This window comes from Abramis brama, assembly GCF_963993115.1.
Source record: "Abramis brama genome assembly, chromosome: 24".
Taxonomy (NCBI): Eukaryota; Metazoa; Chordata; class Actinopteri; order Cypriniformes; family Leuciscidae; genus Abramis; species Abramis brama.
The window spans coordinates 6,999,726-7,023,339 of NC_139986.1; the positions used below are offsets into that span (position 1 = coordinate 6,999,726).

General features: G+C 38.3%; 1 protein-coding gene across 4 annotated transcripts in view; it reads right to left on the reverse strand.

Moving 5' to 3' along the window:
* Positions 1-23,614, reverse strand: part of myo3a (myosin IIIA) — a 77,687-nt gene that overhangs the window by 48,339 nt on the left and 5,734 nt on the right. For all 4 annotated transcript variants that reach the window (XM_084102518.1, XM_084102517.1, XM_084102519.1 and 1 more), the window contains exons 4-6: positions 11,692-11,796; positions 11,490-11,589; positions 665-741 (exon numbers count right to left, since the gene is read on the reverse strand). In XM_084102518.1, the coding sequence (XP_083958644.1) occupies positions 665-741; positions 11,490-11,589; positions 11,692-11,796 (282 nt within the window). The remainder of the gene's footprint in view (positions 1-664; positions 742-11,489; positions 11,590-11,691; positions 11,797-23,614) is intronic.

Consider the following 23,614-nt stretch of genomic DNA (forward strand, 5'->3'; position numbering starts at 1 on the left):
TTTTCTGTATAAAATGGTGAAAAATGGCGATTACACTATTTTAAGGTGCCCTTGCTGAAGTGTAATTATACATGTACTGAGTAATATTAAGTAATTACATGTAGGTTTAGGGTTAGGAATAAAATTTGGTTTAGGGTTAGTTGTATGTAATTATGCATAATTTATAGTTATTACTATAGTAACTACATGTATAACAAGGACACTGTAAAATAAAGTGTTACCAAAATGGGTTATTTATCCATTACGTTTACATCTCTTTATTGATCTATAAAATTGCACAGTATAGAAAACAAGAAACCAGAGAATGGAATGCTTACCTCAGAATTAGAGACACAAATAGTGTGTAAGGTTAATCCATGTGATTAGTCCAGAAATGAACCCAGAATGTTCACTGCAGATGTTTAAGAATCTAAAAGTGCACTAATGCTACATCTCTGTTTGTGTTTTGATTGTATTGACACCTAGAACAAATTGAGGCACGTAAGCCTCTACCCTTGAGTCATATGAAAATTGTGTCTTTTGACACTCAAAACAACCTCAGAGCTATTGTCCTTTTCCCCTCTCTCATATGGAAATCTTATGGAAAAAAACTAAGCTAACAAAAACATTTGCAGTCCACAAAGTCACCTCCATGCTTTGCAAACGACTTGCCAATGGGTCTCACCTCTGGAGCCATCCAAAAGGGTGTACCGACAGAAGTGTTCCTCCTCAGCCGGGTGTTTGTAAGCTGGGCAGATACTCCTAATGACAGGAAGAAACACAAAACAAACAAAGTTTTATGTAAGGTTATTCAAAAAGATTTTATGGATGACTGCTGGTTAAGTGCCTTTGGATCGTCTGCAAGTACATAATGGACAGACAATGAACTGGCTTTTAGCCAAGTGCCAATGGAAACAACTTGAATACAGATCAAACAAGGTTACAAACAAAATAGAATTTGTAATCTTGATCTGCGGTGATCATAGTAACCTAACACTAACCCTCACTGAAACAGAAGTCCTTATATCACTGTAAGAGCAGCATGGGCATTATGCTATAAGTCATATGAAGTTTTAAAGACATGATGGAGAGTAAAGGAAGACAGAATTATAATTTTTGGGATAACTATGCATTTAAACTAGAGAAATTTAAATAAGAAGCTAAATAGAGTGGTGCAGGGATGATGTCAAAACCCAGAAGACTAATTCGCCACTGGTTGCCTCGAGATTTTCCTATTAGGTTTTATAATGGGGTTTTTCAACTAATGAGTAAAATAAGGTCAGTGGAAAACAACTGTCATGTGCATGTTGTTTTGGTTTAGTTCTAGTTCCTGTACCCGTTTCCTTTGTTCCCATTTGTCACGTCACTAGTTAGTTTTCTTGGTTACTGATTAAGTTACGCACCTGTTTTAGTTTCTATTGAATTGCCTCCCTAGTGTATTTAAGCCTTAAGTTCTTTGTTCGGTGTTAATTGTCATCTTAGTGATTGTGATTGTGTTATGTATTCTCCAGTGATCTCCTGAGTGTTCCTTTAATTAAAGACTGTTATTGTTTCTCTACTCCTTCTTCGTGCTATTTATTACAACTGAACATTTTGCTCTACAACAAAATTACACACACCCATATCGAAAACACTTTTTTTTTTTAGAAAGTATGTTTCTAATAAGTGACTAGATAAGAACATTTGGGGTGTGAGTGTGTCCAGTTTACGTTGTAAAACAAAATGTCAAAATGTTGTCAAATTATGTTTACCAGAAGCCGCATTTTACTCATAAATTGAAAAACCCCATTATAAAACCCCTAGCAAAATCACAAGGGAACCAGAGGCGAATTAGTCTTCCAGCTTTTGACGTCATCCCTGCACAACTCGATTGTGTAAAATAATAATTTTTGTTTTCACTGGACTTGTTTTAACTAGATTGGAAAGGAAAGGAAAGGAAAGGTAATGGAATGGAAAGGAAACGATGGTGGTTGTGGAAAGGCAAAACAAAGAAAGTGGTTATTGTTAGGTAGGTTTACATTTACATTTAGTCATTTAGCAGACGCCTTTGTCCAAAGCGACTTACAAATGAGGACTAAATTAAGCGTGTCATTGTGAAAAGGCAAAGACAACACAAGGAGTGCTCAAAATACAAAGTTCAGGCATTGCTCAGAGAAGCATAAGCCAGACAAGGGAGGATTAAAGGGAGGGAGGAAAGAATTTTTTATGAGGTTAAGTGCTGACGGAAGAGATGAGTTTTCAGTTGTCTTTTGAATGTTGTCAGGGATTCTGCATTCCAGATGAGGGTGGGGAGATCATTCCACCAGCATGTAACCGTGAATGAGCTGAGCCTGTGGTAGATCTGTAAGCAAACATCAATGCCTTGAACGTGATGCGAGCAGCGAGTGGTAGCCAGTGCAGAGAGATGAACTGCAAGTGCAGAGAGATGAAGTGGGCCCTTTTGGGCTCGTTGAAGACAAGACGGGCTGCAGCATTCTGAATCATTTGTAGAGGTTTAGTTGCACATGATGGAAGTCCGGCCAGAAGAGCATTGCAGTAATCAAGCCTAGATATGACCAGGGCCTGGACGAGAAGTTGTGTTACATGCTCAGTTAGGAAAGGCCTGATCTTCCTGATGTTGTGCAGTGCAAACCTGCATGATCGAGCTGCCTTTTTAAATTCAGCTGGTCATCAAATATTACTCCAAGATTTCTGACCGACCTCGATGGGGTGATTGATGATGAATCTAGCTGGATGGTGAAGTCATGCTGTAGAGACGGATTGGCAGGGAGACAGAGAAGCTCAGTCTAACAGTTCGACTGCGGGGGGGGGGGGGGGGGAAGGAGGGGGCTCTGAAGGTGGACGAAGAGCTGAAGAAGATCTGGAAACAGGCAGAGATGTCAGTTGGAGAGACCAGGTGGAGTGGATGGTGAAAGACTCCATAAATGAGTAGACAGCCGACGAGAGCCCAGAGCACAGCGGGAGGTGGCCAGGACTAGGGTGCCCCACAGCAGAACTGATGGAGGGACGAGCCAAGGGGAACTCCGATGGACTGAGAGACCCAGTGGCATCGATGGACCCGGGGGCCAAGGCGGAGACCTGGCAACAAGGGGTCAAGGTGGAGCTTGGGGGCCGGTGGACCGAGGCGACTCCGGTGGGAGCGAGTACCCCGGTGAAGCCTGAGGGATGGAGAAGTCCGACGGAGCCGTATAGGGGTGGCATTTGCTGGGTTTCTTGGCCAGCGGTGGGCTCTTGCTCCACCTCCACAGTGGGTGTGGGTGCTGGGTCTGGCTCTGGGATGGTAATGGATGGTAAGTGGGGCTGGACGCTGGCGGTGGGATCCTCATCTATCTCACCCACTGTAAAAGAAGATACTTCCACCCATAAGGCAAAGTTGATGTACTCAACCAGTGTCCAGCAAGAGTTTTCTCTCGGCATCACCATCCGGCTTTCGCCATTGAGTCCGACCAAGAACACTCAATGAGCATGATGTTGCTGAAGGTGGCACAATAGAAGATACTCAGAAACACCTCCACGTACTCCTCCATGTCTCTACCGTTTTGAAAAATAAACTTTGTAGCCCCATCAGGGCTATATAGAGCCAATCTCCATTCTTGTGTGATCTGGCATTCACATACTTTTGACATACTTACCTAAAATGAACACTATTCTTTTCCTTCAGTAAATGCAAATCTAATGTCACGTGTTCTGAGCACAAACTTCAGAAAATTTTCCCTGGGAAACAAGATATTACGAATTGGATTTATGCTGTGAAGAACCATGAAACAGCCAAATTCAATTGAAATCTGTTAATCACAAAGAATCTGAAATGTCTAGATTAGAGCAGATTAAACATCTTGTGCTGCTAAAATTAACTATGTACACATGAATCATTTAGAATCTTTTTAAATAGCATGAATCACCAGCATTAAGTAAACATCCAATTGTTGGCGGTATCAAAAAGGATTCCTTGCATTCACAAGACCCACGAACACATTAAATCCCCACAACACCAGAAACAAATACAAAAACATGGATTCATATATGCTGTGGGCTGAAAATGGACAGCAGACAATAGATGTACTGAAGAACAACAGACAAAAACACACACACCCCCCCCACTTAACAGTCTCCTGCGGCTGTTCCCTTTCTGCTACATTAGATCTGCATGGGGCCCCGGGGCCGGTCTTAATAATCATCAGAGATAACACTGCCAATTAGAATATTCATGACAAAGCCACCAAAGCGTCCTCCTCCATTCCCCCCTTCCTCTCGCTCATTTTGTCTAATAATGCAGCTTTTTTCGTTCAGATGAGTCAGTGTGGGGGCTTTATCTGCTCAGCATAGCGTGAGCCCCTTCACACGGATAACGCATTAGCCCTGCGTGACTCTGAGCGTGCTCTGAGACGTGGGCATGTGGAACCCCTGCATACAGTCGCGGTCCGACAGCCACCCACTCGCCGTGGCTCCGTTTCTGACAGTGGGAGACAGATATCGCCCCCAGCCACATCTCTGGCCAAGCACTCAACGAACGCACTCTTTTTGGAAAAATTAGGTTGACGGTAAACTCAGCTACGTTCAAGAGAGGTTTGTGTGGTTTTGAGAAGAAAGAGAATGTAACTAAAACAAAAATCCTGTTTTCACAATAGGTTATACAGATTGTATAGTCTATTATAACATGGATAGTTGCAATATAAAGATTATGTAGTCTATTATAACATGGTTGCAATAGTTACAATCCTAAATGCTGATTGGTCAATATTGTGTTCTAATTGAGTTCAAAATAGCGATTGTAAGATTTACTTTGTAATATTTTAGCTAGTAAATTTCACAAATAATTACAAAGAAACAGCAAGTGACATACTGAATTATAGTAATTGTGAAATTTTTGTAATAATCTTTGTTTTATTTGCACCACAAAAATTAAAGTCGACATGAAATGAAAATTTACCCTAGCTATTTTATAAATGTGCGTTATTGATTTTATTGTGAACAATTCATATATGCATGTGTTACATTTATAGCCTGGAAATCCAGACCTAAATCTGAAAGTTTAATGGTCTGGCATCGACTAATGAAAATCGGCCAGCTCGAGGGGCGGCACCAAGTATGCATTTGAAAATCTCACTGCACGCAATTGGATAACACTACGACCAATCACAACAAGCCCCATACCTTAGCTACTAGGGCTGTCACTTTACGTTCGAAAATCGATTGCACAGTCGATCGGACCAACCAACGCAAGTTTCGAAAACGAAAATAGGGAATCGATTTTAACGGTCTTTTCTCAGAGCGCGTCCAGCTCGTCACGATACGCCCGCAGCGAACCCGCGTCACACAGCAACTGCAGGCTCTGACAAACAATTCTGCCGGTATTCAGACAGTCTCATGCATAGACACAGATTCGGGCTACAGTCTACAATCGCCTATGTAGGCGAAATTTGTTTGACATTTCTAATCGTAAACACAGCTATGATGAAGCCTGCAGTAATGTTTTTCATTGACGTTATGGCAGTCCACTCTGCTTATTGTTTTTCGAGAATGTTGCACTCCTGTTTGTCATTGTGCACGAAACTTCACGCCAATAAATCATCAGGAATATTGCTGACTTGTGCGCGTCTCAAGCGCCCTCTTTACGTTCGTCCTAATGCCTGTTAGTTGTCCGTGGATTTGCCCATATTTGGCGCTTAAAATGGAAACGTCTTTAGACATGGAAAATCGATTTTACAATCGATTCAATGAACACTTATGTCTCAAAAATCGAACAGGATTTTTTCACAAAAGTGACAGCCCTATTAGCTACCAGCGGAGCTAACTGGTAGATTAGATTCTTGCCGTATCCGGTCGGCAAAACAGCAAAAACGCACTTCTTACAAAGGAACGATTCGAGCGCCGTCTTCTGTTCCTCTTTTAGAAAAAAAGCCAAGTCTAACTCGTTCATTGTAGCGGCCAAAGCCGTTTCAAACAACTGGTGTTCCATAGCCATCTTACAATGTTTACTAATGACCTCGACGTCACAGCGCTGTCGTCATCTCGCCTCTGGCCCGCCTATATCAGATAACCCGATGTGATTGGTGCAGCTCGGATACAAGGGCATATTTAATGAGCATCATTACTCGACGCCAGAGTAAACTCGCTGAGCAAATTCAACTTGTGCTCTCGCGAGAACTCTGGATTTCCAGGCTATTACATTTATGCAAAAACAAATTGACGTAATGTTTCATCAAAATGTCATAACTCGATCTTCCGGGTGAAAACTACTTCCCTCCATTGGTACTGAACTTCTCCAATTATTTAGTCTACTTAAAGGTAGGGTAGGTTGTTTCAGAGAGGCTAGCAATAGCATTTGAATACATAACATCCCACATTCCCTTCAGAGCGTCTCCAAAGCCACGCCTCCTCCAAAACACATGAACGCAAAGCAGAGTCTGCAAAGCATCACGAGAGAGTTAAATGACCTCATGTCTCAAAGCACATAGCCTTACATTAATAATGAATGTAAACAACTTAGAGAGCTCTGACTTGTAGCACCTGAATGCTGCAGATTCATTTTACAGTTGATAATGCTGACAATGCCAAGGAAATGCATAATTCTGAGGATGTGAACAGCTCAGAGTAGAACATCACAGGTTGCCATCTCTTAATTACGGTAATTATGACACGTGAACGCAGCATAAGTTCTTTTTTTTGTTTTGTTGTTGACTTCAATGCAATGATTGCACAAACATTTTTTGGAACTGAGATTTCCACAGAAGATATATATATATATATATATTTAGACCACTTCTATTATTGATTGATATTAGGATGTGAAGAGAGTTTCAAACAGTATAACAAAAAGAGTTTATGGAAAACATTGCCTGCCCTACCTTTAAACCTGGCCTTTTACTCACAATCGACTGCAAACTCTCATTCAAAACCGCCTCCATTCAATAAACAACCGATGGATAGAACCAAGTCCCGCCCTACTTTTTTTTTTTTTTCAATAATTCGATTTACTTGAATGTTGTAATATGGAAGAAAAAAATTGGTCGCTACTTGTTTCTCATTGTGACTTTAATGATCTTTTATCTCTCCTTTTCTGTAAAAAAATTCATAAAAATCTGGTTTACAGTGAGGCACTTGCAATGCTCATCTGTAAGCGTTAAAACGCTCACCGTTTTAATAGTATAGTCACAAGAAACAAAACAATAGTGATTTTAGTGTGAAAAAAAAAAATCCTTAAGGCCCTCAAGGATGTTCTGTATTATGAATATAGTCATAGCTGGAGTGGCTTACACTGCATGTCGAGCCTAGCAACATTTAACGTAACTATTTTCAAAACATAACACCACCTCTCGTACCTTTTTGCTGAATTAGTCATATTGAAAGGCTTTTTCACCCTTTGATAACATAAGCTAACAAGCTAGATGCTGACAACATAATAAATGGAAGTAAATAAATCTGAAATAAATCTGGTTAATGGAAGATTATGTATTTTTATATCCTATTTTTAAGATATAATTGGTATAAAAAAGATGGCATTCAGTCGTTTATGTTTATGAGTCTTGTTAGCTAGCTTAGCACAAAGTGTGATTGATCTACTCCATATGAGTGCAGCGTCCTTCAAGACCTGTCTGAAATGAAGGCAGTGTAGATAATTTTGTTATTAAGCTTAAATAAATGATACACAAATTGTGAATGATTTAATAATAATAATAATTTGTTACATTTATATAGAGCTTTTTCTGGGTACTCAAAGCGCTTTACATGGAAGGGGGAATCTCCTCAACCACCACCAATGTGCAGCATCCACCTGGATGACGTGACGGCAGCCATATTGCGGCTGAACGCCCACCACACACCAGATTATTGGTGGAGAGGAGACAGTGATGAAGCCATATATATATATATATATATATATGGGGATGATTAGGAGGCCATGATGGCCAAAAGCCAATGGGCAAATTTGGCCAGGATGCCGTGGTTAAACCCCTACTCTTTTTTCCAAAGGACATCCAGGGATTTTTAATCACCACAGAGAGTCAGGACCTCGGTTTAACGTCTCATCCGAAGGACGGTGCTTTTTGACAATACAGTGTCCCCATCACTATACTGGAGCGTTAGGTCCAACACAGACTACAGGGTGAGCGCCCCCTGCTGGCCTCACTAACACCTCTTCCAGCCACAACCTAGTTTTCCCAGGAGGTCTCCCATCCAGGTACTGACCAGGCTCAGCTCTGCTTAGCTTCAGTGGGCAGCCAGTCTTGGGCTACAGGGTGATATGGCTGCTGGATTTGTTAAATCATGACATCAACCACTCCATGGTTTGATAATCATGACTTTCTTTCCTGCCTTTCGTGCCAACTACACCATTATGAAGTAAAAAAAAAAAAATATTGTATCTATTCTTTATGGCCATTTAAAAGTAGCAGTGTATTCTAACACAATAATTTTAGCAGGAAACATACTAATCTCATTTTGCACATGTATATTTTCCTCTGTCTGCTAACATATTTTATGCTTTATTTACTTACAGGTCAAAACAGTGACTAATGAAGGACTGTGTAATTTTTTATGGTGCCATCATTTGTATAAAACACTGTGAGGGAGAATATGCCATCAATATTTTTGGTCCAAGAGAAAGGCTGTAAACTTTAAATGAGTATATCTGTTAAAAGTTTATTTTGTCAACCTTTAGAAGTACACTAACATATTTATATGGCCTCAACTAAAAGCAAGAAATGTAAGATTTTTCATAAGGCCTTTAAAGTGTTACAGACCTTTCAAAAACATCTCTTTGAGTCATGCACTAATGCCACATTACCCTTTTGCATTTATGTGGTTGCATTAACACTAATCAGCCCCTCTTCATGCACTGCTTATGTAAATGCTTCATGTTAAATTATGCAGATTTGAAAACCATATATTTTTAAATAAATGGCTTAAAGAGGATGTTGAAACTCTGAGGAATTTTTACACAGAAAAACTAGAGAAAAAATACATATAAAAATAATACTTAAAAGAGGGTTTCTAATTACTTGAATTTTGGAGGCAACCATCATAAAGAAAGTCAGAAATAATGACCTTTAAGCAATTGGACAAACTCCACATGCCCTTAAAGGTCATGGTTGGCAATTTTTTGCCACTGATTCAGAACCACAATATTTTCATATTTAACAATGCCTTGACATAAGCTTTCATTGTAAAAGCATTGCTGTGTAAGCAGTACAATGCAATTTTGTTTAGAATTTTACTGTACATGTTTTTGTTTTTTTGACTCTCAAAGCGATGGTAGCCATTGACTTGCATTACATGAATCAAATTAAATATGAAATGATTGACAAGGCAGTTTAAATGGTGACAGGATGCACGTAACTAAGCAACAGAGCGATCTGTTAAAGACACAATTATGAAGTATATAGTAAGTAGTATGTCCAAAGGCTTGCATACGCTATTCTGCTAAACACTTAGTTAGTATGTACCTTTTCTTCACAAAATGAGTTTATATTTTCAGGGTGTAGTATGAGTAGGTAAACTGTGACGCAGCAACTCACTATATGCCGATGGACTTCTATTGGTCAAATTTCTGTGATGTCACTGAGGAGTTCAAGCCCTGTCCTTGAAAAACTCTGATAAAAAGCTCATCCTGCTGACAGCTACTTTGCTACAGCAGTTTGGATTTTCTTGCATGACTCATCACTCTATCACACTCTGGCTTTTCTGTCTTTCTGTCTCCACGGCACTCACTCCACCTCTCCTCTCTCTATCCATATGCCCATCCCCCAACCCCTCCCTAAAAGAGGAGGATGTCCCGTTATCTCCCGCATCCCTCGGATGCAGTCGACTAATTATGGGCTTTATGTGCCTCTGCTCTGGGACTGATACGCGTAGGAGGGGGCTTTGGGAGGGGGCGGGGGGGTAAATATCTCCTCTCAGGGGCTAAATGCGCCAAGAGAATAACAAGAAGAGATTACATTTAAAGTGGATTTTAGGCTGGAAATTAATAGTGAAGGGGGTGAAGGGAATATGTGGAGCATAGCAAACGCTAGTCTGTGCGACATCACAAAAGCCTACGATTGGCTGTTTATTCAGAGGAAAAGCCTTTACTGGCTTTCTAAAGGTTTATAAGCTCTCGCATATGGCTATTCAGGCAGAGTCTCTTAAAAATGCTGCACTTACAGCCTCGAAAAAAAGGCCACACATTTTCCCAATGTAATGAAAAGAGCCATTCGGGAATGGTCTGTTTCACTATTGTATTTTTGCTTAGGATTCAAGAGCTGGTTTTATTTGGAACAAGTTTCATTTTTTAGAAAATACAGAATAGCTGATTAATTTTTATGAATTTTAAGCACCCTCAGTTGATAATATCATATTGACGAAACAGATTTGACAAATGCTCCAGTGCGTATTTGTGTTTGAGCTCTAAAGAACGACAAATGTTTCTATTTACAACATGCTTTTGCAACGGTGAGCAATGTAGCCAATCACAGACATGTTTGTTGATCTTCAGTGGCCAATCATGTGTTTATTTTAGTCAGAATCGCCAGAGTTTTTTTCAGTGCTAAGTTCTGCATGCTCTCTTATCCTCTCATTAACAAAGTGTAGTAAGTAAGAGATTCATTGTGCAGTGTAGACAACTTAATTTATTATCACAGAACTTTGTGAGATCACGCTAAACTGAGATGAGTTGTGTGCCTTGCACACTTTCTATGCTATAGCCTATAATTCGTTCAGAATTTGAATAAAAGTTTTGTTTTTCATGCTGCTAAGAGGACCGATGGCCAATTACACGCTGCAGTTTCGAAAGCAACATCCACATATAATTGCGTTATTCACTCTTAAAATTCCAATGATTGAAATAGTAATAACCATAGCAAGAGACAAACATATGTAAAAATAGATACACATTAAGCAATGTTAATGCAGACTAATAGATATTAGATTAATAGAAAAATATTAAAATTTTCGTATCAATATTTTTGAAATTCTATTCTAACTATTTGTAAAAGTCATGACTTCTAAATAATCTTGTAAATGTCTCACTGTACATTGCTATTCTTGTCATGGTGGAGTCATTGCTTACATCTGCACTTTACTAGAGAACCCTCACTAATTTCAGAAGCACCCTCAGTGATTAGATTCTGGAACCTGGAGTCCTGTATGATTCCAATCAAATCATGCATCTCTGTTTTAACTCACTCTGTTTAAGAGAGCTTCATTTGGTCAAGGAAAGCTAAAAGCAAAATCATTAGTAACTGAAAGCAGACAATATCCTCTGTCCCAATGACATGATGACAGTCAGGGGCTTTAATGCAAGTGTGTTAGACATCCATCAACAGCATACATGTAAATGCACTGCTTTTGATGAGAAGAAATAAGTGCTATTCAATTAGCATTGAAACGCTCACAAGTAATGGCTTTGACCTGTGTATAAAACAAGGTTGATCAAGCTACCGGTCTCTCACTTGCACACAAACACACACTCAATCATTCAGGCTTTCTCTTTCACTGCCAGCAGCCACTTCTCAATAAAAGAACAACTTCCTCACCAAAGTCAACCAGCTTGATTCCTCCTTCTGTGGTGAGCAGGATGTTGTTGCCCTTGACGTCTCGATGGATGGTCTTATTGATGTGTAAATGCTGGAGACCCTTCAGAGACACGAGCGCATGTTACAGAGCCAAGCAGTGAAACGGCTCACTGAAAAGATGCATTTTAAAACAGAGGAATCCAGGTTGGTTTTTGAGTTTTACCATGATAGCTTCATGCAGGATGTAGGCTATGATGGGTTCCTCCACGCGGTCTCCTCTTTTCAGCATACCTTTAGCCAGATCTGTGACAGACCCTCCATTACACAGCTGCAAAAACATAAATACATTTATATGCAAACATGTTATATATGGCAGTACATATGGCAGTACAACCTGTTTCTGGTTAAATAAAAAAAAATAATAATAAATAAATAAATAAATAAATAAATAAAGATTCTTAATTCAGACTGAATGACACATATTACCCAATATACACCCATGTTTTTAGTATTATTGTAGTACAGTATTACTTTAGTACTTAATAATATTTTGAATCAACTTTTATTTTTATATTTTATTTTAGTTAAGATTATTTTAGTTAAGAGTCATTTCTTTATGTGCTTTGATAATTTTACACATGTAGCTATAAAAATAAAATGAATTAATTAAATTAATTAAATTTAAAAAATATATATTCAAACATAGAAAGCAACCTGTCATATAGGGTAATGTATAACATATATAACATGCATAAATATATAACTGGTCCTGACTGATAATAAATAAATAAATAAATAAATAAACACTCACACTGGATGGGCTATATTCATATTTTCTGTAAAATATCCAATATACATCAGTGTTATTTTAGTATTTTTTTGTAGTATTTATCAATATTTGGAATTAGCCTTTTTTATTTTACTTTTTATTTTATTTTAGTTAAGTCATTTTGTTATGCTTTTGTCATTTTACACAGATGCAAACAAATTAATACACAAATCAATTGTTATTGTTTAGTAAATAAATAAATAAATAAAATAAAAACACATTTTGTATGCAAACAAGCAACATGTTATATGGTAATACAACCTGTTTCTGTAAATAAATAAATAAACAAACAAACAAACAAATAAATATATTGTATCTAAAAAAGGTGAAACAAACTTTCTAAAGAACACTTGCTTTTAAAAAGCCTAAAGTCACTTATAGAAATCAAACATTACATTCAAATGAATCCTTTTCTGATTGAACACTAAAGTACTGTTTTTTTGTTTTTTTTCATCAATCAGATCGAACGGGTAAAATAATAATTTCCTCATGGAAATGCTGAAGTTAACAGTAGGAAATATAATAAGGTTGTAGCTGTTGTAATAATGTTCAGAGAGGTCTTAAATAGTCCAGGGACGCATGTTTAAAATGCCAATTCCCATTGCTTCACAAAGTCTAACACATTATTTTTGTAGCAACAACATCCAGTAAAACTAACTGGGTTGATGCTGTGGCTATGATCAATGCTAACAGTTTGCCTTCAGTCAGAGGACACGGAGGTGAAAATTGTTCTTTTTTTCCCAGGCAAGCCCTCTTGAAATTACATAAAATTGTCTAGCATGTTGCCAAGGCAACAACAATACCCTCTTATTTAGAGCCATTTAAATCGACCAAAGGCAAACACGGCTGTCTTCGACCCTCTGCTATTGTAATGGGACAAAATGCTTGTATGAATGCTCTGACAGACTCTTATTCACAATATCCCAAAATCTATTCCCTTTTATTTTGATGGAAGAAATACAAATACAGAAGCAGTGATATGCACCTTGTAGTTCAAGAAAAAACATGTCTAACCAACAAAGAAAAAAAGCAAATTGGCCCTAACGTTACTAATGCAACCAATTACAAATCCTTTGAAAAGATTCTGCTTGATCCGGCCTTTTAGCAGAACACTGAACACTTCAAAGAGAACATCAATGACTCACATCACTTTATGTCCCGAGAGGGCTTTTACATTTTCAAATACATTTACTTCTATTTCCAAGAGGCATCCCAAGGAGTTCAGATGAGTGGGTGGAGGGGCTTGATTTCCCTGATTATGCATAAAGCTCAAACATCTGCAGAACGGACAATTATGTAAAGCTAAATTGTGTCATTTCTGTGCCACTAGTGGCACCAAACGGAAATGCAAAAATAGCTGAAAAGTAAGTGTTCTGAACATTTTCTGAAAAGTAAGTGTTGTTGACAGGGTGTTGCTATTGTTTTGAGAGGTTTTACACATTCCTATATGGATAGGGTGCTATGGGTTGTTTCTAGGTACTGAGTGACTCAAGTCAACAGAGCCAAATCTCCTTGATTTTAAGTTTTATTGTCTGCCAGGGGAAAACTGCATTGAATCAAAAAAATGTTTTTTTTGTAATTTAACTCCAATCAGCTGCACAATTTGAGGCATCATTCATGTCTGTAGTACAGACCTGCGGGGATTTACTTGCCAAAATGTAATACTTAGTGGCCATTCACACAAAATGTGTTTTTTGCATTTGAACTCTTTCCCTACCCTGGTAATCCAGAGTTCTCGCAAGAGCACAAGTTGAATTTGCTCAGCGAGTTACTCTGGTGTCAAATAATGATGCTCATTAAATATGCCCCTCGATCTGAGCTGCACCAATCACATCGGGTTATCTGATATAGACGGGCCAGAGGCGAGATGACGACAGCTCTGTGACGTCCAAGTCATTAGTAAACATTGCAAGATGGCTATGGATGAACTCCAGTTGTTTGAAACGGCTTTGGCCGCTAATGAACGAGTTAGACTTGGCTTTTTATCTAAAACAGGAACAGAAGACGGCGCTCAAATCGTTCCTTTGCAAGAAGGACGTTTTTGCTGTTTTGCCGACCGGATACGGTAAGAGTATAATCGACCAGTTAGCTCCGCTGGTAGCTAAGCATATGGGGTTTATTGTTGTGATTGGTCGTAGTGTTATCCAATTGCGTGCAGTGAGATTTTCAAATGCATGCTTGGTGCCGCCCCTCGAGCTGGCCGATTTTCATTAGTCGACGTCAGACCATTGATCTTTTAGATTTAGGTCTGGATTTCCAGGCTACTCTTTCCCCACCATTGAAGGAAAATTCCAGCTCTCCACGTTTTCACTATTATACGGTGGGGGGTGCTATCATCTTTTGAAAGAGTACTGAATCGCCTGATCAAAGCACAGCTGAAGAAGAAGCAGAAACAAGCGATAGCATATGAAATTCAATGCGCATGTAAAATAACGTAATCATCAACATTAAACTACATAAATCAAAACTGGCTAACGTTACTGAAAGAAAAGTCGACCCAGGACGAGCTATAGGACTGTGAAGCTTTGGGGGTGTTGATGATGGACTCGATGGTCTGTTCTTTCTTTTGATATATTGCATGTTCAGATATTCATACAACATTTTTGTGAAAATGATCCAAAAAAAAAATGCTGGTGGGGAAAGAGTTAAAACACAAAACGCAGTGCAATAAAAAGAGCATGTTTTTTTTTGTTAAATTATAACTTTTAACTTGAGCTCTGTGTTTTAGAACGCAATGTAGTGAGCAAGATGATGCAAAAGACATGAGATGTGAGTGCAGCAGCGGTCAAACAGTCTGTCTAGCACAAGACAAACAACTGAAAAGCACCGCAGTGGAAGACAAAAACGAGTTCTATTTCAAAGTGGAACTTTCCACTGCATCATGGAGTTGACGCTATGGGAACACCACTTGTGAGCCGTTGTCTGAAGCATGTGGGTTACATGCCTATTTTGATTGGCTACAACAGTCAGGTGGCATTACAGGCACGAGTAGAGTACTTATGCGTGTTTAGATAGAACGTCATCAGCTTCTTTGTCTTCAGGAAGCCGTTTGTTTGTCAGTGCGTGATCTCTGTATTAGTGGCTAAAGGTTCTTACACACGGAGTCCGAAATTCTCGTCCGAAATTTTCAGACCTACAAAAAATAAATACGACCTCACGTTGTGTCAATCACATTTACACACTGTCTCCGAAACTTTCATCCTAAATAAATTCGGATCGGATTTGATTTTCTGCGTTTTTCGTATATGTAGTGAGCATTTTGAGAGGTGTTTTGACAATTCAGAGCCACCGAATGACGAATGTGAAAAAACGCATACTAAAATTTTGGACTCGGTGTGCAAGGACATTAAGAGTGAAAAAAAAAGTAAAAAAGTCAAAGTTTAGGAGATGTGTCACGCTGTGCCCATAGCGTCAACTTCATGACGCAGTGTCTCGTTTCCCCTTCACAGGAAACCATGGTTACAATAAATTTAGAAACTACTAAAAGTTGTTTATCTGTGTTTCCTGTCTTTTTTCTTCCATAACCCCTCTCAAAAAGGGCAGCATAGCATTCAGTTTAACTTGTTCTGGACGTCCAAGCTTGATAAGTGGTGGGCTGAAAGGGTCATTTGTCATTGGGTTGAGCAGTAAAGGTGAAATGTGGACACTTGAACAACAAGGTATGTTAGTGGATGTGAAGCGAAAAATTCCCACAGCTTTAGGGCCCATTTTGAAATCTCATTATTACTGTGCCACGGGGGACTTTGGCATTGTAGCACACCTTCATGTTTCACTACCATTTACCAAAGTTAATTGAGCTAACTGCAGGAAGCGGCCCGTTTCATTTATAGCTACAGTAAACACTTCAGTGTCGACCACAGAGGAGCTAGCACATGCTTCAGTTGAGTTGCTGATACAGTGACTGAAAGTAACTGGTAATCAGATTGTTCAATACAAGAAACCCTTAAAGGATCTTTAAAGTCAATATGGAAAACTGACATTTACTTAGATTTTTAATACACACTCCTAGTCTTCTTTGTACTATTTTGACCAGCTAATAAATAATGTATTACACGTAAAACAATCATTAACAATGTTCACAACTGTAGATGTAGAAGAAACAATAATGCCAGCACTGAAATCCCTGCGATAAATCAACCAAAGTACCGTTGAACTAGTACAGTGCCATGAAGACTAAACAGCAAAGCTGACCTCATTACGTCATGGCCACCTCAGCCAGAGATCATCTGCCATCATTAAATTTCACTCTGACACAGACAGACAGAGAGAGTTAGACATTTATCTGACAGAGAGCAACTTGAATGGTTTACTAAACCATTTCGTCAAGTACTGCAACATTAACATCAAGGTTTCAGGTTTAGGTTCAGGTTTTATTCAGTAAAGTTGTGAAAGTCATACTGCAAATCTCAGTCAGTTGTTGATTAGAATGTTCATACTGATATTTTCTATAGGGAAAACGATTAAGCACATGGTCTAAAACGCATGGCGCAGGCGTGTCTGAATCCACTTTTACTAGTTTAACGACAGGACAAATGGTAGGCGCACTCAGCGCATGGTCTAAAAGGCTTATCCCTATTCTCTTAATGAGTAATGGGTGTGTTTTGGGCGTAACGTGCAATAAACCAATCAGAGTCTCATCTCCCATTCCCTTTAAAAGCCAGTTGTGCTCGCGCCATAGTGGATTCGCTACTTAAATGGCGGAATTTGCAAGTGGAAAAACCGAACGCTTCTCTAGCGAGGAAACGGATCTGCTCGTGCGCGAGGTTAAAGTGCGCAAGCAGACCATTTATGGGACAAGCCTGATTCCACCATATCTATATGTACACATTACACAATATTAATCTTTTACATTGTAATCCTTTCATTTTTAATACTTGGCTTGTTTGTGCGCTGCTGCGCATCCCTGTGTGTAATAAGCAGAGTGTACGCGCGTTGTGGACCCGCTTGTAGGCGCATATTACTAACGCACTCTTTAAATAACAAAAAAATATTGCACCATTGGACCAGGTTTCAGTTGGTCAATGGCGCAGTCTAGCAAAAAACTAGCAAAAAACACTCTGGCGCCGCATTGCACCAGGTGTATGATAGGGCCCTAAGTCTAAATCCCTCCTTTCCGCGAGCCAACTCTGCTCTGATTGGTCAGGTGGCTCAGTCTGTTGTGATTGGTCTACTGCTTACAGCGCATGGTGGGAAAGAAACGGCAATTTCCATATCAGAATTTCAGCTGAGACTTTCTCAGCACTTGTACTCAAAGTCATACAAACAGTAACAATGGCATCCGTTTTTTTTCCCCTTTCAATTCCAGCACGAGTCCTCATCCTTTGGAAGTGTAAGTAAAGTGGATTTGTAGTGCTGAAAACAGCATCTTCTCGACACAAACCAAACTCTTCCAGGCTTCAGCTACAACTACAGTGTTTGAGGGCGAGTCAAAATAGACGTTGTTCGCGGGCAGCCAATGAAGACCACATTGTTACGTAGGTTTGTAACAGGAAGTGAGACTGGAATTGCTAACGGCAGTTCAAAATTGATTCTTTCTTAAAGGAGAGAATAACATTATTTGTTGTATATGTTGATCTTTAAAACTTTGCAGACCTTTTACATCCATAAACAGCTATACTACACACTACATGAAAGGTAATATTTGAAAAAGCATAAAGGGCACCTTAAGAAATAAGTTGTGTTTTTGTGAAGAGTCATCTGAAAGGTGTATACTCAAATGGAGATGAAGACTGAACTCGGAGTGTTGTCCGGGGACTTTCTTGCTGCTCAATTTTAGTCCATTCTTTACATAAAGCTATGGTTCGGAAGACTGGGAATTTAGTGCATGAGTTGTATGGACTATTTTTTATGGTTATTTTTTGAGCTCCCATTCACTTTAATTGTTTGGAAAAGATGAGCATGAACATTCATCTCTTTTTGTGCTCCACAGAAGAAAGAAAGCCATATGGGTTTGGAATGACAGGACAAAATCATCAGTACTTTTTGTTTTAATTTCTTCCTGATATTATTTTATTTTTAGACCATATCACTCTGGATTACCTCAGGCTGTGGTGAACACGCTATTAATGTCATCTACTGACGAGTCATCAACATAATTCCTCACATAGGCTACGGATGAAAAGACTCAAGACTAATTCTGCCATCCTCCCACTGCCAGCATAGCTAATGCCTTTCAAAGTCTTAACATGGGCTTTAAAAAAACCAAGCTAAACCTTTGATTTGCAGGTATCCACTCTCAAGTTCTCAAAACAGTTTATTAGTTACTTGCTAGTAACACACCTGGAGCTTCTGACCTTAAATATATTTTATAACTGAATTTTTCGTTAAGTGCAGCAAATGATCAAATCAGTAGCTTTCTTTGAGCTAGTGTGTGTGTGGCCCTCACACCTTTCAAGAAAAAAAAACACCTCTTTTGTCTGAACGACCTTATCATTTACACTCAAATAATGAGCTAGGTGTCTGCTTTCTCTCAGCGTTTAATGAAAAAGCCCTAACAAACAATGGCATTTTAAACCTCATTGTGAATTAATGACGGGCACAAGACACATAAGACATAGTTCGAAAAGGGCTTCGTTTCAAAGGGTCTGCCAAAGAACCATCCATCATATACAAGAATCAAGGCCAAAAAGCACAGCCACCACTTTAACTATATTAAGGGAATGAGTGAAATTAAACAGCATTGCACCATTTGAACTGTTGGTTTAAGCACAATGTGTTAATGTTGTAATAAAAATGACCTGTAGTAGCATTTCAACATAAAAATACTCAGAACATTGCATTACAACACCCTGGAGACCACCTACAACACCTAAGCATTGTGTCCGAGGGTAAAAGAGATGTTCAAATGTGAGTTTGTCTGGATGAGGCATACTAATATTTATATATAGCTATACTTCAAACCACTTCATAAATAAACCCTCATAAAAGTGGGTTGCTTTCACTGAAAATAACTGAGAGGGCAAAACACACAAATGAATAATTCACCTCATATCCAAAGTAAACCCACTTACACATATTGTTCACAAGTTTAAGGTCAGTAATAATTTTTAATGCTTTTGAAAGAAGTATTCAGTGTCACATGATCCTTCAGAAATCATTATAATATGCTGATTTGCTGAAAACAGTTTTTGTGGAAACCATTACACTTTTTTCTCTATTTTTTTACAAATAGAAAGTTGAAAAGAACAGCATTTATTAAAAAAAAAAGTTTTTTGTAATAATGAAAAAGTCTTTATTGTCACTTTTGTTTTGATCCATTCAGTGTGTCCTTGCTGAATAAAACCATTAATTAAAATTAAAATGTAACTGATAACTTTTTCTATAAATGTTGCTCATTGCGATTTCATGTTCACCATACTGCATAATATAAATCTATAGAATCATATTGCAGGTGTTTGCAAATAACTTTAAGCAATGATGCAAGCACCATTTTATATTGATATTCTCCAGTTTCTACGAATCCAGTCAATAAATTCACTTCATCAAGAAAGCTTTTACAAACTGCATATCTACAAAAAAGGCCATGCATTTTAAAAGAAATAAATGAAATCCTACAATAACAGTGGCACAGAGACATACTGTTTCATGTGAAACTACAACAATGAACCGCTGTCATTAGTCCTTTCCCAGCCATTAACCACCAGCTGGAACCTACAAGCCAACTTGAACAAACCTGAATAGAGATCACTTCTGATATCTTTGAAGTTTTAATATGACGGAGCGGAGTCGGCCCCTTATACGATGAGAAACCAATGAGTAAAGATGAAAGCAGCCCCCTCTATACCCATAATTAGAAGCCACAACACAAAGGAAAGGCAGAACAAGCACCAGCCCTGATGAGCAGCAAAGTGGAGGACGCAATTTGTGCAAGTCCTCTCTGTAATCAGGGGTCACTCACTTCTTCCCAGATCATACTGAAATACAGAAAATTACAGTTCAGAGGGGGACGACTGTAACCATGGCAATTTAACATCTCAGCTGCTGCTGAACGCTTCAATACTCAACTATGATTCTAGCCAGGGGATTAACTTTCACATTTGGATTGCTGACTGTGGATTTTGCATGCAGGAGTTTGCATAGAGAAATGCAAAGCTCTTTAGGGAAACACAGAAAAAAGAAAAAAGAAAACGAAAAAAAATATCATTCCCTCTAAATACAGATGGAGGAACTTGCTTAAAGCCTTGCAAAAGAAGAAAACTGCTTTTCTGGTAACAGTGTTACATCCATATTGATAAAATGTGGTTTCTTCAGGGAAAGTGAAATGTGCCATGCTTTTACATTTCCATCTAAAATAGAATTATTTACTGATATCTAGACAGAGTGGCAGATATAATGCTGGTTTCGGTAATTTAATGATAGCAAATAAGACAATAATTACTAAAAATTCACTTATTATTTAAAAAAAATAAAATAAAACGGAATATTTTGGAATAACTTCACTTAACTGTTTTTGTCTAATGTTGAAATTTGAAAATAATCAAATATTGGCCATATAGCTACTGCATTGGTCGATAAGTACCAAAAAGATGATTATATTATGAAATGACCATGTTTAGTGGATACCAAGTGATATCATGATACCAAGTGTGTGAATTACAGAGAGATTTTCAGAAGGATAAACTTATAAAGATAATTTACATAGAAAGTTCTATAACATTAAAGGTGCTCTAAGCGATGTCACGTGTTTTTTAGGCCAACAATTTTTTGTCACATACAGCAAACGTCTCCTCACTATCCGCTAGCTACCTGTCCCCTGAACACACTGTAAAAAAACGCGGTCTCTGCATAGGCTCCACAAACGGCAACAAAAACAAACTGGGCTAACCCGCACCACGAAACATAACAAACTGTTCCAGCCAATAACCGACAAGAAGGATTTGGGGGTGGGGTTTGGGGAGTTAGTGCGCGGATGAGGAGGAGGGAGGGTCTAGCTAGTAGTGCTGTAGCGGTGCGTCGATGACGTCGACGCGTCGACGTCAAAATTACGTCGACGTCATATTTTTTGCGTCGACGCTTCTTTATTTATTTATTTTTATTTTTTTATTTTTTGTACCATTCCCGGAGGTACAGCTCGCCACACACACACCGCCCGCCGTGTTATTCTGTCATGTTTTCTCCCTTTCTTTCCAAACCGCGACAAACGCCTGTCTCCTTTCTCTGCAGAATGTGATAAATCCGCTCAACCAATCACAGCGCACCATTCCACGCATTGTAAACAGTAACGGTGGCGCTTTGAATACACCCGGCATCCTAGTTTTCCTTATCTACTTTGCACTTTTTGATCAACAAACAAACAAAAAAATGAATACATTTGACGGCATTGATGGACCTGTGGTGGATTCTGCCGTAGGGAAGAAACGTAAGCCATCAAAATCTAATCATTTACGTGAGGAGATTAACAAGATGAGGCACGCGGGAGGAAGAGAAATGCCGACTGTTGCTTGTTCTCACACTACAGCGTCAAACTTCTGTCGAATGCTGACACGTGAACCCCAGGGGATCTTTTAAAAAAATTCTTGTACTCAGTCAACGAAAACCGAGCAGGACCAAGCCATTTTACAGCTGATCGCCGTCAAAAAATTTCAGAAGGTATTTCTTAGCGATGGCTGATTGAATGTAGCCTATGTTTAGTCCAGTACGTGCTAAATATAAGATTAGTATTGACCGAGTTCAGAGGCTGTCATGTGGATCAACTTACTTTGTTGTGTATTTTCAACAGTTTCAATATGAAAAATAACTTTTATATTGATTCAATGGATTAATTGCATTAAAAAAAAAAAATGTGTCATGAATTTATTGCATTTTTGGGAAAAAAATAATCTGTTTTTATAATAAATCTTTGAAAATCAAAATCTGGATTTGAATTATTTATGTTATTATAACCTAAAGATGCTATGTGAAAGTTTGAAACAGAAAATAGTGGTTTTAATCTTGCCACTTTCTTGGTAAAGAAAATCAATTTTTTACTCAAATTAATCAAAATGGATTTATCACGTTTATACTATATTATTCAGAAGTAAACAGTGTAGCTGACAGTGTGTTTGTCAGAATGTTTATTTTTTAAACCACAACCTTCTAAGTGCTTCTTTTACTGATATATTTAACAATATCTTTTGCATTTCTCATCCAAACAACGTCAAACTTGGCACTGCACTTACTCGTGCCCAGACAGCTGTCGAGTTTGAAATCCATCGGAGTAACGGTTCGAGAGATATGCGAATAACAGACAGGATAATTAATTCAAATTAGTCGTTAGATTAGTCGACTAATCGATAAAATAATCGCCCGACTAATCGTTTAATAAATAATCGTTTACCCCAGCCCTACTAGCTAGCCTCCGTTTTGTTTGACAATACTTTAAACGTCAACAAGAAGTGACGTCACCCAACATCACTTAGAGCACCTTTAAGAAAATTAGTTAAAAAAACTTTATTCATTAGAAAATGTTGTACTAAGCCTATTCAAAATGCTGTAAAAACGTGTGTACAGTTGAAGCTGATTTAAGTTTTGGGGTCCAAACTATTTCTTCCGACTTCCTTTAAGACTTCATATAAAGGAGGTCAAACCCACCTGTCACGGTTAAACTGCAGCAATCCATGTGAGCACTCAGAAGGATGATTAAACTGACTTTTAATAAACACAGAGGGAAACAAAGCACTACACGCTATAACAAAACGTTAACACAAACCAAGTGCTTAAATACATAAGGGAACTAAAAACAGGGAACAGGTGTGAATTAGAAACCAAATTAACTAGTGGCAGGAAAATGAGAACAAAGGAAACAGGAACTAGAACTAAACCAAACCAAAACACAATGAAACCAACATACATGTGACAGCACCAAACCCAAACAAGTATACATCCCAGCACTACCTATGTTTGGATATGTACCATGATGATATCATGGAATTCTATTTGAAGTACCTTGGAGTCTTATGTAAATATCATAGTACTGTAAACCATTTGACTAACATGGTATTACCATAACTGTTCCATGGTGCTTTTATGAAAACCCAACAATAGGCTTCAATTTTTAAAACATGCCTAAAGAATAAAGCAGTTCACAATTTAAGAATATTGATATGTTGTATTAAGCGTTATGGCACTTCTGCAATTTGGTAAGCTAAAATGAAACTTTAAAAGTGATAACTGTTTTTGTGCATAACCATAAAAGGAGTTGTGTGGCTATTAAAAATGTAAAACTGATTATACTTCTACATATTGAATTCAAGAATACAAATAATACACATTAAATATGATGTACATAATATTCTGTTCCTGTACTGGCACATTCTAATTACTGTATGATTGAGCTGTA